General features: G+C 38.7%; 2 protein-coding genes across 2 annotated transcripts; both read right to left on the reverse strand.

Annotated features, from left to right (window-relative positions):
* Positions 1–2,315: 2,315 nt before the first annotated feature.
* Positions 2,316–3,107, reverse strand: LOC112178534 (GTP-binding protein SAR1B). The gene is made up of 2 exons (XM_024316677.2): positions 2,979–3,107; positions 2,316–2,505 (listed from the first exon to the last, which is right to left on the reverse strand). Exons 1-2 carry the CDS (start codon positions 3,105–3,107, stop codon positions 2,326–2,328), a joined length of 309 nt encoding a protein of 102 aa, XP_024172445.1. The 3' UTR covers positions 2,316–2,325.
* A 3,980-nt stretch (positions 3,108–7,087) lies between these two features.
* LOC112178065 lies at positions 7,088–7,633 on the reverse strand. The gene has a single exon (XM_024316277.1). The coding sequence runs from the start codon at positions 7,631–7,633 to the stop codon at positions 7,088–7,090; it is 546 nt and encodes a 181-aa protein (XP_024172045.1).
* Positions 7,634–18,051: the final 10,418 nt, after the last annotated feature.

The raw sequence follows: 18,051 nt of genomic DNA on the forward strand, positions 1-18,051 counted from the left end.
CGTCACCGTCTTAACGCATCTCATGATCCATGTTATCCATTCCCCACAAAACCCTAACTGCACCAACATAGCTTCAAGGAATGCCCATTCGACTCTATCGTAGGCTTTGCTCATATCCAACTTCAAGGCACTATAACCCACATGCCCTCTTCTTCTTCGTCTAAGGCAATGTGAAATCTCAAAAGCCAGTAGGGAATTATCCAAAATTAATCTCCCCAGTACAAACGCACTTTGATAAGGGGATATAATGCCATCAAGCAGGGGTTTCAACCTATTTGCCAATACCTTGGAGCCAATCTTGTATATTACATTACATAGGCTGATAGGCCTCAATTGATGCACACATATAACCTTGTGAGTAGATTATAAAATGTTTTAGTTTTCACACATAAGTCTGTCTTTAATGTTTTTTCACACGGATTTCCGTGGTTATTGTTGCTGCATAAATTCTTATGGACCCAACCATACTTATTTCACACCGTTATCTGTTTGAATTGGTATTTCACACTGATAGCTGTGACTTTTAAAAATCTGTGTCAATTAAATATGTGTGAGTTGTTTGTTTTGCTAGTAGTGACACACTTTGTCAACACCAATTTGGTTGGTAGAATACCTCTATACAATCTCCAAAGAAACAACCTGATTTTCCATGCCTTCCAAATTTGGTTGGTAGGTAGAACCCGTGCCTTCTAAAGGCTCAGCCAATGTCCTCCTCTTTGTGCATTACTAGAAGTAGAAGCATGGTTCATTAAGTCGTTAGCAAGTCTAATGGTATGATAACCACTCTTCACACTATAAAGCTCTTTTTCATCGAAATGCCCTACACATTTGTTAGTTGGAGCACGGGTAGGGAATGCTAGCAATAATACTCACTTCATTCTCAGTGAACAATTCTTTGATAAAAGACAGTGGCCGCTTGTTTTGTTCTTGGTCAATTAAGTCCTATATATACAAGCAATGCCTCGAGTCCAACAATGGGCAACAAAAATGGCTTGAAATTATAGAAATATAGTGTAATGGGAGCCAAGGATCCTCCCACACACTTATCGAGGCACCATTCCCACCCGATACTGCAATTTCATTGAATATCTTGACCTTTCAAAATACTACACCAAGCAAAAGAAACATCCCCACGAATAGAAGCATGCATAAAATTAGAATCGGGAAAATACCTTGCTTTAAGTAGTTGAGTAAAAAGAGACTGTGGATTCTAAACAAGTCTCCAACCTTGCTTAGCTAGGAGCGCAAGGTTAAACTGGTGCATATTTCAAAATCCCATACCACCGTCAGACTTAGCAGGACACAATCTTTCCCACGCAAGCCAATGTATCTTCTTATCCTCTTCCGTAGATCCCCACCAAAACTTTGCCATCAAAGTATGCATCTCATTACACAAATGAATTGGAATCTTGAAGCAACTCATAATATGTTGGAATGGATTGAGCCACCGCCTTTATAAGAATTTCTTTTCCCGCAGCAGTAAAAGTCTTCTCACACCACCATTTGGTTATCTTTTTAATTCTCTCATTCAAGAAATTAAAAGCCGCATTTTGGGAAAAATTAATCTCAATAGGGAGGCCGAGATACTTCTCATGCTTCTTAACCATACTCAATTGTAACATGGTAGCAATATCATCTTTTTTGTCTCACCTCACATTCTTGCTAAAGTTGATACTACTCTTTTGGTAGTTAACGAGTTGACAAGATATCCTTTCATACTCTCCAAGAATTTCTTTCAACACAAAGGTGTCCTCAAATTCTTCTTTAAAGAAAGGGTTAAATACTGTTTAGTACCCTGTAGTTTAGATCCAAAATCAATTCAGTCCCTAGACTTTCAATTTCATCAAAAATACCCTCACACTATAATTTCTCATCCAATAGACCCCTCCGTCATAATTTCGTCAAATAGAGCCGTTAAGTAGCTGATGTGGCATGCCAACTTGGCACTGGTGGGGCCCACATGGCAGGCAAAATTCTAAAATTCTAGAATAAAATTTCAGAATTTTTTTTTATGACAATTGCAGAAAATTTGAAATAACAAATTCCAGGTTACAAAGCAGTGACATAGATTTTTTTTTTTTTTTTAACACAGGTTCAATAACAATTTGACTCAACAAACTGCCTAAGCAACATTGACGCTTGCAAAACCCAACGTAATCGCAACCTAGTTTTAATTGTCAGTAGCCAACAACCAAGAATGAAATCACATCGATTCCATTCCTCATTCTAATAAACACATATTCATGGTAAGCATACAGGAAACTAACTACACAAGGCACTGCTCTGAACTTTGAACAACCAATTCACAGTAATGTATTGAGAGAGTCACTTAAAACCATCGTAGGCATCCACAAGGTACACCACAACATCTACCTTTGCGTAGTAATCCTTCCAGACCCTGCAAGCAATCTGATGACCTCCCAAATCAAAGGCCTTGAACTTGATTTTGCCAATTCTCAACTCCTCGGATGTGGGATATTGCGTAGGTTGATGCTGCACCAGCCTCTGAAACCAAAACAATAAAGCTCAAATTATATCACACAAATAACAATCTATTTCCAAACAAATTAGCATCCTAAAACACACATGTAAGTATAATCCATCCTAAACACTGAACATTTTGGGCATAAACTCAAATCTTTAACTAGGTGGATTAGGATTGTTTTTCTTGTATTATGAGCTGCGGACTAAGCTGTTTGTTTTGATTAATTGCTGGTGCCGAAGAGATAAGTTTAGAGTTGGCCTAGTTATTAGTTTTCTGGTGCTCTCTGCTTTTATGCTTTGGAGTATGAATCAGTTTCTGCTTCAAGCTCCCAACAGTTTGTAAAGCTATTTAGTTTTTAGCATAAAAATTACAGATCTAGTAAATCTGCCTTAACTTCCAATTCGTCTCAAACATAAAAGAAGAATCTAATCTATGTATTGAAATTGAAGTAAAGGAAAAAATGGAATAGGAATAAGGGGATGGGGGGGCTGACCTCATCTTTGAGCATGTGAAGCAAGGTGGTCTTGCCAGCATTATTGAGCGCTAGGAATGAGATCTTGGCCTCCTTCTGCCACATACCGAGGGAAGCGAGCACACCGTACAACCAATCAAACAGAAACATGATGACGTACGCGGATCAGAACTGAATAGATCGGATCGGAGCCTTATCGGATTGCACCGTGCAAGGCCTCCGATGACAAGCCCTCATCTCTGCAATTCTGGGAAATTAAAAATTTCAAAAACCTAGAATCAATCCTCATGGACTACATCCATACATCGATGAAGTCCCGATGACTCGAGAGAATACCCAAACTCCAGATTCTGATTCTGATTGTGATAGCCTCATCTCCGAATCGAATTCCTGTTCTTCTAAAGAAATTGAAGTTGATCAGGATTCCGAGTCTGATTGCTAATCGGAGTTGCCGGTTTTCGATCCATTTGGGGTTTTCACTACAGACGAAATGATGACTAGTGGTGAGTATGGAGCGTGAGACTTACGAAGAGCTTTCTTTCCAGTATGGGAGCGGCCGACGGAGAAACCAGAGTGGTGAGATTGGTTGGTTCGGCAGATCTAAGGATGAGATTGCTGAGAAACCGAGAAGAGAGAGAGAGAGAGAGAGAGAGAGAGAGAGAGAGAGAGAGAGAGAGAGAGAGAGAGAAAGAGAGAGAATCTGAATTTCTGCAATTTTGTCACACAAAAAAAATTCTGAAATTTTATTTTGGAATTTTTTCTACCAAGTTGGCATGCCATATCAGCTACTTAATGGTTCCATTTGACAGAATCATGACGGAAGGGTCTATTGGATGAGAAATGATAGTGTGAGGGTGTTTTTGATGAAATTGAAAGATCAGGGACTGAATTGATTTTGAACCCAAACCACATGGTACTAAACAGTATTTAGCCCTTAAAGAAAATTAATGAATCATCAGCGAAAAATAAATGGGAAATATAAGGTGCACATGTACAAATCCGAGTCCCATGCAAAAGATCATCACTTTTCTCCCTCATGATAAGTCTGGAAAGAACTTCCGCCCAAAGTAAGAACAGATATGGCAAAATGGAATTGTCTTGTCTCAGACCCCTAGAAGGAACAAGATTTCCTCTTAGAACCCCATTAAGCACAAAAGAATAGGAGACCATGCTGACACAACACATTATCCAGTGAACCCAATTAGGAGAGAAATCAAAATTGAGCAAGACACATTCTAGGAAGCTCCATTCAACCGATCGTAAGCATACTCATGTCAAGCTTCAAAGCCCAAAGCCATTATTACCCTTCTCCTTCGTTTCATTTTTTCTTTGTTGTAAAAGGTGTATGCCCATTTTCAAATCCCTTTTCTATTAAGGATTTTTTTTTCTTTGCTATCTTCTTTTTTGATCTTCTTCTGTGTTATAAAAGGTGTAAGCACATTTGTTATTTTTCACCTCAAGCCTCAAAATCTCAAATCCAGCCCTGTAAACCTCAAAATCTCAAATCCGATTATGTAAGACGAAGGTTGTGAGTTTAATTCAAGGAAGACTAACTTTTGTGGTTCTCAGCTGATGATGTAATAAAAAAATAACAATGCACATATCCGACAATATAAGTTAAAAAAATATATTGACATGTGAAGCAAAACATTTTTTTCAAAAGAGCAAAAGAAGGCCAAGTACTAGCTACCATTGCCACTTTAGGGGGAGGGCCCCGATAACTTGTAGATCCATACACAAAATAAACACAAACACAACACAGCTGCATATTCAAATTCTCTAAAGTAAATTTCCTTTTAAAAAAGAATTAGAAAACATGATACCTATAGAAGAGAAGAAATGGTTTGTCTGGATCGATCATCACAACCCAGAGATTGAACAGAAGGAAGCAACGGACATAGGAAGGATGCCAGACTGGTAATAAGAGGAGAAGAGGCCTCATCACTAGCCAAGGAACTAGGCGAGCAACACCCGAAATCTAAGGTTCGCCGCCGCCTGAGGAGAGAAATGAGGGCTTGTACTCTCCTCATACTTTTACCTTACACTACCAACATTCAAGGAACTGGGTAAGCAAAACCCTAAATCTAGGGTTCGCTACCACTAGAGGAGAGAAAAGAGGGCTCGTACTCCTCATATTTTTACCTCACACTACCAATATTCATTCTTCGATATATTTTTGTTGTTAGATATAGGTATACTTTATAGGGGCCTTGACCCAATGCCTAAATTTTAACCAAAACACTACCGCTCCTCCCACCAACAGATTCAAATTCTCAATCACCATATTTAAAGACAAAATGTCATTGTTGGGCTCAAAAGAATCATAAAATTACATAACCTTCCACTCTCTCTCTCCTGATTTTCTTGCAGACTCTCACACTCTCTCTGTCCCACCTGGTCATGGCATCCACTGAGAGGTTCTAGATCCCCAATTCTTCACCATCCCGACCTGGAACACCAACTCGAAGTAGAGTTCGCCGTTGTAGTTAGCACGCTAATGACGGCTTCGATCGCCGAATCTGGTGGTATTAAAACTTGATTTTCATTATGACATGGAGTAGCATAAGGCATTGAAAGTAGCGTATGGTCTTTCAGGTATGATCTAGTCATGCTTATTTAAATCAAACAAATTTGGCTCATGGATCTAAACTTGTGTTAATCTTTTCGGCGTTGACAATGACTCCTTCATTTCCCTCCTCTCCAAGCTTATCGGGGAGGCCAAGTTCATCCAGAATAACTCGCTTAACCTAATTCCTTAGGAGTACCAAATGGTGAAGCACTTGCTCCATTTGCACTTGCCCTACGCAACCACCACTAGCGGTGAGACCTTGCTTATCAATCACATGACTAACTACCCTGTCAAGGGAAACGTAATTGTGGAGTACCCCGATACTGTGCCAGGGAAAGTGTTGTCCTTTGTGGGGTGCTACATGGACATTGTCACTGCCAATCCTGATGATTGGTTTTGCTTCTCTGGTTCCTCACATTCTAGTCCGAAAGTTTATTTCTTTAATCAAATTTTTGGCTTTTCAGCTTTTGCTTTGTTTTTTGTGTCTATAGTTTAGCTCAATTTGTAATTGTGCTGATCATTTAGCTATGATGATTCAGAGAACTATTGCTTGGTTAGAGTGTTGTGCAAACCAGAGACGTAGTCAGGATGTAGGTTTGGGGTGGGATAATTTAAGGCTTGCTTACAATAATTATTTTTGTTTCTTTGTCGATAATAATTCAATAGATATTGAGACTAAATTTTGGAAGAAAGATTAATGGAGAATGTTGCAAGAGTTTTTCTATTAGAACCTCCAAATTTACTCACTTGACCTCCGATGCTTTTTACACCTCCTATCAACTTTGCAAGTACAAAATTTACTCACTAAATCTCACTAGAGTTCCTTAAATAACCTCATTCATATAATTTGCAAACAAACTATTATCTTTAAAATAAAGAACTCAGTCATTTCAATGATTTAATTACTCTATAAATCTTAATTACATATTCATTCCTTAATCAGATAATATAAATCTCTTTTTCAATAAAAGAAAATCAAACACAAGGTATTGATTTTCAAAAATTAATTTCTAATCAACAAGAAAATAACATGAACTTTTCTGTGGGGTTTTTTTTATTTTTATTTGAGAAGCAACGTAAACACTTTTATTGATTAGACTTAAGTATAATCAGTTGATAACAAATCCACTAAGAAGATTGGAGGACCAGTAAAAGAAGAAAAAACTTTTCAACGAAGTGTCCATCCAGCTAAGTGATGAGCAACTGCATTCTTCTCCCTAAAAATATGTTAAAATAACAACCAGGAAATTGAGAAAGAAGTGATTGTAAGTCCATGTAAAGCAAATGAAGGCCAGGTTTAGACTCCAACGGAAGAGCTACCGAACCAATCAACTGCATACAATCAGACTCAAACTTCACCACTGCAAACCCAACTGCCGCGCCAATTCCAAAGCTTCAAAACCCGCTAGTAATTCAACATGCTAAGCTGAAGAAATACGCTGGATATATTTAGCCTGTCCACCTAAACAAGTCTCATTGCTATCTCAAGCAACAACACCCACACCCCCTCCCAAGAAAGAGAATTAAAAGCACCATTCAAGAAAATACTCACCCATCCTGGCTACGGTTTCATCCATTTAGACCTTTGACGACCAATTTGAACTGGAGGACGATTAACCTGTAGATAATTCTGAAGCCACAGATGAGCTCTCACAATAACTTTAAGATGATCGCAAGCCTTGTCATGCCAAACCTTATCATTCCTAGCCTTCCAGATAGACCAAAGAAGCACCAATAATTCAGACCGTTTGTGAGAAGATAACACCCCCATACAAAGCTTCAACCAAGCTGGAAATGGAAGTTGCTGCTGAGCTAACTGTCCAAGTAGAGGAGTGAGAATCCTTCTTGAAACTACACAGTCCCTGAAGAGATGCTCATCTACTTTCGAGTCCTGCTGACAGAGCCCACAATGAACCGGAACATCTACCAGACGTGACAACAATCTACTACGGATTGGGAAAAATCCCTTCAATGCTTTCCAAACACACAACTTAACCTTATTAGGTAGTTTAGTCCCCCAAAACTGAGAATCCAAAGTATGGTGATTCTGGACACCTCCAAATTTGCTCACTTGACCTCCTATGCTTTTTACTCCTCCTATTAACATTGCATGTACAAAATTTACTCACCAAACCTTACTAAAGTTCCTTAAATAACCTCATTTATATAATTTGCAAACAAACTATTAGGTAGTTTAGTCCCCCAAAACTTCCTCCAAAACTGAGAATCCAAAGTAGGGTGATTCTGGACATCTCTAAATTTACTCACTTGACCTCCGATGCTTTTTACACCTCCTATTAACTTTGCAAGTACAAAATTTACTCACTAAACCTTACTAAAGTTCCTTAAATAACCTCATTCATATAATTTGCAAACAAACTATTATCTTTAAAATAAAAAACTCAGTCATTTCAATGATTTAATTACTCTATAAATCTTAATTACATATTCATTTTTTAATCAGATAACATAAATCTCTTTTTCAGTAAAAGAAAATCAAACACAAGGTATTGAGTTTCAAAAATTAATTTCTAATCAACAAGAAAATAACATGAACTTTTCTGTGGGTTTTTTTTTTTTTTTTTTTGAGAAGCAACATAAACACTTTTATTGATCAGACTTAAGTGCAATCAGTTGATAACAAATCCACCAAGAAGCTTGGAGGACCAGTAAAAGAAGAAAAAACTTTTGAACAAAGTGCCCACCCAGCTAAGTGACGAGCAACTGCATTCTTCTCCCTAAAAATATGTTAAAATAACCACCAGGAAATTGAGAAAGAAGTGTTGTAAGTCCATGTAATGCAAATGAAGGCCAGGTTTAGACTCCAACGGAAGAGCTACCGAGCCAACCAACTGCATACAATCAGACTCAAACTTCACCACCTGCAAACCCAACTCCCACACCAATTCCAAAGCTTCAAAACCCACTAGTAATTCAACATGCTCAGCTGAAGAAACACGCTAGATGTATCTAGCCTGTCCACCGAAACAAGTCCCATTGCTATCTCTAGCAGCAACACCTACACCCCCTCCAAAGAAAGAGAATTAAAAGCACCATTCAAGCAAATACTCACCCACCCTGGCAATGGTTTCATCCATTTAGACCTTTGACGACCAATTTGAACTGGAGGACGATTAACCTGTAGATAATTCTGAAGCCACAGATGAGCTCTCACAAAAACTTGAGGAGGATCGCAAGCCTTGTCATGCCAAACCTTATCATTCCTAGCCTTCCAGATAGACCAAAGAAGCACCAATAATTCAGACCATTTGTCAGAAGATAACACCCCCATGCAAAGCTTCAACCAAGCTGGAAATGGAAGTTGCCGCTGAGCTAACTGTCCAAGTAGAGGAGTGAGAATCCATCTTGAAACTACACAGTCCCTGAATAGATGCTCATCTACTTCCGAGTCCTGCTGACTGAGCCCACAATGAACCGGAACATCTACCAGACGTGACAACAATCTACTACGGATTGGGAGAAATCCCTTCAAGGCTTTCCAAACACACAACTTAACCTTATTAGGTAGTTTAGTCCCCCAAAACTTCCTCCAAAACTGAGAATCCAAAGTAGGGTGATTCTGGACACCTCCAAATTTACGCAATTAACCTCCTATGCTTTTTACACCTCCTATTAACTTTGCAAGTACAAAATTTACTCACTAAACCTCACTAAAGTTCCTTAAATAACCTCATTCATATAATTTGCAAACAAACTATTATCTTTAAAATAAAAAACTTAGTCATTTCAATGATTTAATTACTCTATAAATCTTAATTACATATTCATTCCTTAATCAAATAACATAAATCTCTTTTTCAATAAAAGAAAATCAAACACAAGGTATTGAGTTTCAAAAATTAATTTCTAATCAACAAGAAAATAACATGAACTATTCTGTGGGTTTTTTTTTTTTGAGAAGCAACGTAAACACTTTTATTGATCAGATTTAAGTACAATCAGTTGAAAACAAATCGACCAAGAAGCTTGGAGGACCAGTAAAAGAAGAAAAAACTTTTGAACGAAGTGCCCACCCAGCTAAGTGATGAGCAACGGCATTCTTCTCCCTAAAAATATGTTAAAATAACAACCAGGAAATTAAGAAAAAAGTGATTGTGAGTCCATGTAAAGCAAATGAAGGCCAGGTTTAGACTCCAATGGAAGAGCTACCGAACCAACCAACTGCATACAATCAGACTCAAACTTCACCACCTGCAAACCCAACTCCTGCGCCAATTCCAAAGCTTCAAAACCCGCTAGTAATTCAACATGCTCAGCTGAAGAAACCCGCTGGATGTATTTAGCCCGTCCACCTAAACAAGTCCCATTGCTATCTCTAGCAACAACACTCACACCCCCACCCAAGAAAGGGAATTAAAAGCACAATTCAAGCAAATACTCACCCACCCTGGCAACGGTTTCATCCATTTAGACCTTTGACGACCAATTTGAACTGGAGGACGATTAACCTGTAGATAATTCTGAAGCCACAGATGAGCTCTCACAATAACTTGAGGAGGATCTCAAGCCTTGTCATGCCAAACCTTATCATTCCTAGCCTTCCAGATAGATCAAAGAAGCACCAATAATTTAGACCATTTGTCAAAAGATAACACCCCCATACAAAGCTTCAACCAAGCTGGAAATGGAAGTTGCCGCTGAGCTAACTGTCCAAGTAGAGGAGTGAGAATCTTTCTTGAAACTACACACTCCCTGAAGAGATGTTCATCTACTTCCGAGTCCTGCTGACAGAGCCCACAATGAACCGGAACATCTACCAGGCGTGACAACAATTTACTACAGATTGGGAGAAATCCCTTCAAGGCTTTCCAAACACACAACTTAACCTTATTAGGTAGTTTAGTCCCCCAGAACTTCCTCCAATACTGAGAATCAAAGTAGGGTGATTCTGGACACCTCCAAATTTACTCACTTGACCTCGTATGCTCTTTACACCTCCTATCAACTTTGCAAGTACAAAATTTACTCACTAAACCTCACTAAAGTTCCTTAAATAACCTCATTCATATAATTTGCAAACAAACTATTATCTTTAAAATAAAAAACGTAGTCATTTCAATGATTTAATTACTCTATAAATCTTAATTGCATATTCATTCCTTAATCAGATAACATAAATCTCTTTTTCAATAAAAGAAAATCAAACACAAGGTATTGAGTTTCAAAAATTAGAAGTGAAATGCCAAACACAAAAATCAGGTGGGAGTCTCACGCTCAACGGAATCAGCTAAATGATATTAACATCTTCCGCAGCAAAAAGTGAATGCAATAATGGGACGTTCCACTTAGCCGACGACTGATCAATTAAATAGTAGTAGGGTACCTGATGTGATACCCTGGAAATTCATAATTATTTTTCGAGGATTTTTTGAAATTAATTTTATGGTTATAAGACGGTTTCGTCGCTAGTGGACGGAGCAAAAGTGGTTCGGACGAATTTTTATTTGAAAAGAGTGGATTTAGGGGGGGTTTCAAGGTTGACTTTTGATACGTTGAGATTCTCCGAAAACTTCTTTCACGAAAGTTGTAGAGTGAGTCGATACAAGTTCGTGAACATGTGGTTCACGTCAATTGGAGTTCGTATGAAGAAGTTATGGCCGTCTGAAAATTTTCCATTTTGGTATATATAGAGGATTTTTCCGGAAATTGCAAAAAAGGCCAGGTTTCCATTTTGGGAAACCCAACTCTATTTCTCTCTCCCAGAGCCTGAGTCGCCTCTCCCCTTTGGTATCGGCGATCTCGCTCATCCGGCCACCATAGGATGAAATCTTTTGTGGTTTTTGTTGGTCTCAACCCCGCCTACAAATTCCCTGAAGACATCAAGGAGAAACACGAGCTGTGGAGGGCGCTACGAGGCCGAGAAGTAGCACGGCGAGGCTGCAAATCGCCTCTAGTCGCCGCACTTCGTTCTCCCAACTCCGGCCACCTTTGGCTGTGATTCAAAAAGGGATTCTACCCATTAAAGGGCATAGATTATTTCCCCCAAGATGGCTTGCATCGGTTCAATCTGTGGAGATCGAGTTGGATCGATTTCAAAATTAGGGTTCATCGGGTTTCAGTTGCTTCAAAGGTAAAATTTGATTGATTGGTTTATAATTTGACTTTAGTGTAGTTATGAAAGTTGTAATTGGAGTTAAGATGAAGAATTTTTGTGTTGGGGGTTTTGCCAAATTCTGACTTTGGGCCGGCGGCGGCGCAGCCATTGTGGTGGTGTTTTCTGGTGGTTTTCGGCCACCTCAGGGATAGTTCTATTCCTAAGTTCGATCTACTCGTTGATATGAGAATTTTGATATATTGTTTGTAATTTTTGGAGATCGTATGAGCATGTTAGGGTTTTTACTGTTTCGGACCGTTCGATGTTTCGATCTGTGGGGATCCGACTATCCGATTGACTTGTGGTTTTGGCATATCGATCGTAGAAGTATTATGGAGACATTGGGTGGTCTCGGATGTGGTTTCGCCTCGATTGGAGTCACTTTGGGGATTTTATTTTCAAAACAGGGGTTTCAGACTTAAATCGTTTGTGAATTGTTGCTAAGTCGAGACCTTATGTGTTTAGGTACTTGAGAGGCTTGTGTTGAGCGGATTACAGCGAATTGTGCTTGTCTTGGTTAGTGTGTGAAGATGTAACGAGCTAATTACCATATTGTCTTGGAGTTATGGGATTAACTGTGACTATAGTGGTATTAGTGGCATTCCTGAGTGGATGATCATGTATATATATATATATATATATATATATTTGCGTGATATATATATATATATATGTATTGGTGGAATCTGTGTGATGACTGATGAAATTGTGTATTGAGTTGTGATTGTAGGATATCATGTGTTGAGATACCATGGGTCTAATATGACCGTCTTAAGTGAGATTTAAGATAGGGTAGCTTGTGTAGGAATATCTGTGTGATGAATTGATGACATCAGTATGATGAATCTTTGTGATGAATTGATGACATCAGTATGATGAATCTTTGTGATGATTATCATGTAAAGCTTGTGTAGAAATATCTGTGTAGCTTGTGTAGGAATATTTGTGTGATGATTGCTATCTGTGTGATGACTAGCAATGAATCTATGTGATGATTGCTATCTATGTGATGACCGGTGATATCTGTGTGATGATTAGTTGGATGATCGCTATCTGTGTGATAATTAGTAGGATGATGGCTATCTGTGTGATGATCGGTGAGTGTGATGATCAGTGTGATTACAGCTCGGTAGCGGAGTTGAATTGTTATCAAGTTAACAAATATTGAGATAACTGCTGTGATGATCGGGGCTACCTACAGATGTCAGAGTGTGGGATTACGATGATTACTATGATTTGAATTGCTTGACTTAGTGTGACCTCCTGAACTAAATTATATGAATTGTTTTGCTTGTTTTGAAATGTGATTGCTTTGTTTCTTCTTGATTGTATTGATTGATGGTTTGATTTATCTTAAGAGCCATAGTGGTGACGAATTGTACTCTGTGGTGAGGATAGGAAGGTGATTCATTGATTTTTTTTCACCTTTGATGTCATGTTGATGACAAAAGCTCCTGGAGGGGGGGGGGAATGAGTGTGATTTGGAATTCGCCGAAGTGAGTTAGAATAGCGTCAAACATTGCTTGAGGAAGTCTTGTTTGATTGAATTTGTGTAATGGGACGTTAGTTGAGAATCTGAACATGAGGCTTTAGTCACCAGTTGAATTATGTAGGCATGATATGGAAGGTTATGGAATTGATGGCCGTAGGTGTGAGATATGTGCATATCGTGTTTAGGTTTAGGTGACTTAAGAAATGTGTTTTGCTTTGTGGTTTTGAGTTTACTCATACGGGCTTGCAAAAGATTACCGGGTTTGTTGTGTGGCAACTCGGTGCACCATTCCAAAGGTGTAGGGGTTATTTCTGCAGGTCAGGATAACCGTGGCTGATGCTGGGGTAGCGTGCTTGCAGCTTAAAGGTAAGAAGTCATTTTGTGACTTTACTGTTATGAAGACTTCCGCTTGTGGTGAACTCTGAGGAGCATCTACGTTTTATTTTGTTGTTGACAATTTAATTCATAAGCATTGTAATATATGACTCTGTGGAGCGGATCAATATTGACATAGTGGGTTTAGGGCATCAATATGTACTTGGGTTAAAAGGGAAAAAGTTTCTATGGTATTTTGTATTGATGGTTGAACGTTCACGCATATATAATTATGGGATTGTATATCGATTTTTATTTGCGTTAAAAATCAGGGGCGTGACACCTGAGAGGAGACAAAGGTGTAAAAGCATGATCTCTAGGAATCAAATTATCCTCCCAAATGCAAATTGAGTTACCATCACCTACCTGCCACCTCAGTCCACCATTAAGCACCACCCCAGAAGCGAAGATGCTCCTCCAGGTGTATGACGGGGCAGCTCCTAGAGAAGCCTCCATGAATGATGTAGAGTGAAAGTACCTAGCTCTGTAAATTCTACCCATAAGGGAATCAGGATTTTGTATAATCCTCAATGCTTGTTTGGCCAACATGGTAAAGTTGAAAGCACATAGATTACGAAACCCCAGACCCCCTTTATCTTTGGGCAAACACAAGTAATCCCAATTGCTCCAATGTATTTTACTGTGGTTATTAGAATCACCCCACCAAAAATTAGCACACAACTACTGTACACAAAAAGTCTTCGGGAGTAAGAAGCAATTCATTGCATATGTGGGAAGTGCTTGGGTGACCACCTTGATCAAAAGTTCTCTACCTGCCACATTCAACAGCTTACCCCGCCAACCGAAGAGTTTCTTCCTCAACTAATCCTGAATATAAGAGAAAGCCTCTTTCTTACTGCAGCCAATATGTGTAGGCAGCCCCAAATATTTCTCATGGAAAGGAACAAGCTCCACATTCAAGATCCCAGCCAGATCCTCCTGTGCAGCTATAGATAAATTCGAACTGAAACACACACTACTCTTCTGAAAGTTTATTGCTTGACCAGAGGCTAGTGTATAAATATTCAATAACTCCTTCAATTTATGACACGAGCCTGGAATAGCCTAGGCAAATAAAAAACTGTCATCTGCAAACAAAAGATGGTGCAACGTAGGTGCACGACGACAAATATTGATACCCCTCAACTCCCCAGCACTATGCATTCTCCTTATTAAAGTCGAAAACCCTTCGTCAAGAGCGCCTTGGAAAGCATCGATCTGCCATAGAGGACATGCGGCTCCTCCAGATTTCTCAGAGGAGGAAAGAATTTCGTTTAGGTCACCAAATACTAACCACTTATCTGCCTCGGGAAGCATGGCAAGTTGCCTGAGTAAATCCCAAGTGACATGATGTTGCGCTATCTCTGGATGCCCGTAAAAACCAGTGATCAGGCAAAGACCCCCTTTAACGCCGGCAACACCACATCTGCATCCACAAAGTGCGGAGAATAGGAGCGAAGATGAATATCAATGTCCTCACCCCATAACAGCATCAGACCACCCCCTCCATTATCGCTACACTCCTGCATCACTCCATGTTGAAACCTTAGATTAGCTCGAAAGGAGTTGAAGCGTTCTTGACTACACTTCGTCTCCAACAGAAATAGGACTCCAGGACGCCTTTGGAAGACCAAGGATGACAACGCCCGTAACTTATGAGGGTCCTTAGTGCCCCTGATATTCCAGAAAACTATATCCATACTAGCAGAACGGAACAACAGGAGAATTTGACTGAGAGAAATGGAGAAACCACCACCGGAGGCTAAGGTTTCACTCGTACATAGGGAAAACCGCTAATCTTTATTATTATTATTATTATTATTTTTTTTTTTTAAACAAAGGTTCATTGCATTAGATGACTAGCCAAATAGCCAGAGTCTAACATACACTTAAAGACAGAAAAATAGCGGGGTAACAACCACGCTCATATCTAAGTAATATCAACTCATTACAAGTCAATTTTGAGCCCGCTTTGTAAGCGAACCCATGAACAAAGAACAACTCAGTGTCTTCTAGGGAAAAATCATTAACTAAGATTTATGTTTTAGCTGTTCAAAAAAAGAAAAGATTAGTCATTTTTTCTTAATGTTTATTTTATTTTCTCTATTTTCTCTATCTCATGATTAATTATTTAAATATTTATTTAGTTTTTTTTTATTGCTAGCTCATTTTTTATTTTTTACAAATATAATGGATAGACTTAGATTTAGGTCATAATTTGATTTATTTTGCATGTTTTCCCTTACCAGTATGAGTTCAATATGTATATCATACATTTTTATTTCACATGATCTTAATCATAGTTTTAATTCTTAATAAATATATATATGAATACTTTAATGAGTATGTAGTGAAATTGGAAAATGAAAATAGATAAGGAAAATAATAAAGAATACAATCTAATGTTATTGAATTGGAAAGTCTAGAGAAATTAATATAATATTTCTTTGGTATAATTATTATCCTTAATAGTCATTTTATAGTAGGTTATATATGTCATTTAATAATTCAAAATAGAGTGAGGTCAAGTGAGCAAATTTGGAGGTCCCAATATAAACACTCATGTTTTAACTAAAGAAAAAAGGGAGAGCAAAATGTGGAAAGAGCAGAGAAAAAAAAACAAGATTTGCATTTAAAAAAAGAAATTTTTAAGAAATACTAATAGGAAAACTAATAGAACAGCTGTAATAAAAGAATGGGAAAAAGAGAAAAAGGGAGGAGAAAATGAGGAAAGAAACAAAAAGAAAAGAAAAAAGAAGAACAGAAACTAAAGAAAGAAAATGATGCAGAAAAGGAAGAAAGATATCGGTTAATAACAAAAAAAACAGCCTAGGGGACTCGATCCCAGATCAGAATGTTAGAAAGTGTTAATGGGCTTGTCACTTTAGCAACTGAACCAAAGTCAGGGCCTTGACTAAGTAGCACACTTATGCACGTTTACTTACTTGAAATGTAAAATAATTATGAATCGGAGGCAACTGGAATGGGAGAAGAAAGGAATCGGTATTGATTCTAAAAGCTTTGATTCTTAAACCCATCTCCCCCATCGTAATCAAATTCATGAGTATTCAGGAATCGATTCCTAACAAGGAGGTGGAACCTACACCAATTCTGATTCCTTCATATGTTAGTAAACGCAAAAATTCTTTTACCCGGAATCATTCTGATTCCTTTATGTGTTAGTAAATGCAGGAATATTTTTACTACGTAACATTCCCACCATTTTTATTCTCATTCTAAGTAAGTAAACGTATCCTTATACCATCTAAAAGCTTGGAAGAACTTTGGGTTGAGCTGTAGCCCAACTAGCCCATCACTTGGATTCGTCCTTGGTGCAAACTAATTATGGTGTTGTTAGCTTAATGCAAATCAATATTTGTTTTAATTTAATTTTAGTTTATGTATGTATGTTGATATTTTTCTCTATAGTTTGCGATGTTGGATTCTATCTGGTGCATTGATTGATTGGGGAAATACAGGGTCTCTAGTAGGCATTGCCCACATGGTAGGCATTTAGTGGTGGAAGACCCTGGATAGTTTGTTATCTACTTCTTTGTTTCATGTGGGTTGTTGTATTGTGATGAGAATTTTGATTATAGTTTTTTAACTTTCTATTTCTGATTTTCGTTTTAGTCACTAAACATTTACCATTTAGTTTCCAATTAATACATGAAATGAAATTGCATAAATTAGTTTCTATTAATATTCAATATTCAATGACCTAGCGCTCTGCTAGGGTGAGAGTGGCCGCCTCCTTGGATGGCCATCTCTAGCACCTTCCCTCCATGCTAGCGGAGGAGTATGGCGACCCGTTCCTGGTTTCATGAATACTACGCAGGGCTTGTGGCCTTGTTTCTCAATCTCATATTGCCCAAAGCATTCAGGATTTTTCTGTGATTCAATCCAGTGGTTATGGTAAGAACATCTCACCGGTGGCTATGCGCGTTTCGTTCTTCAACCTGGTTTGTCTAGGCTAAAGAACCAGTGGGCAGCAACAAGGAGCAAGGTGGTGAGTGGCAAGAGGCTGCGATTGGGTGTATGGAGGACTGCCGGAGATCGAGTCTGGCTCTAGGGCCAGATCTGGGATCCGGGTCAGCGTGGTCTAATATGGATTCAAGATGCGGCAGCGTTGCTGAGTAACCCTGGTGGTGGAGATCTCTGGTTCCCATTCCTTGGTCGGGGTCGTCGTGTTCAATGGGGAGAAGCAATGACTACATTGCCTTTTCAAATCAGGACGACCCGACACTATGCCAAAAAAACTTATCAGACGACGAACAAAAACTGTTGTGTGATTTGGAGTGCCACCGTTGTAGAGTGAGCCGTTGTCTGTTGAAAATTCAAACAATGTTGAACACAGTTGTCTGAGACACACATAGGCAACGGGTATGTGTTATAACTGTTGTGTGATGGCTAGGCAGATGTCAAGTGTAGCTGCCCAGTAATTGAGGCACTGCTTTCAGACAACAGAATTTGCTTAAATCCGTTGTTTGTTAAGCCTTGTCAGACAACGGGGTTCTAGTGCTTTCTTTGTGTGAGAGTTAAT

This window comes from Rosa chinensis, chromosome 7 (assembly GCF_002994745.2).
Source record: "Rosa chinensis cultivar Old Blush chromosome 7, RchiOBHm-V2, whole genome shotgun sequence".
In the NCBI taxonomy this organism is placed as follows: domain Eukaryota; kingdom Viridiplantae; phylum Streptophyta; class Magnoliopsida; order Rosales; family Rosaceae; genus Rosa; species Rosa chinensis.

Excerpts from the sequence above, each read along its gene's own strand:
- LOC112178534 (XM_024316677.2), bottom strand. The coding sequence starts at position 3,107 with ATGTTTCTGTTTGATTGGTTGTACGGTGTGCTCGCTTCCCTCGGTATG. Across the intron at positions 2,506-2,978 it reads TTCACATGCTCAAAGATGAG|AGGCTGGTGCAGCATCAACC; the intron begins GTCAGCCCCCCC and ends TTTTGGTTTCAG.
- LOC112178065 (XM_024316277.1), bottom strand. The coding sequence starts at position 7,633 with ATGTTAATAGGAGGAGTAAAAAGCATAGGAGGTCAAGTGAGCAAATTT.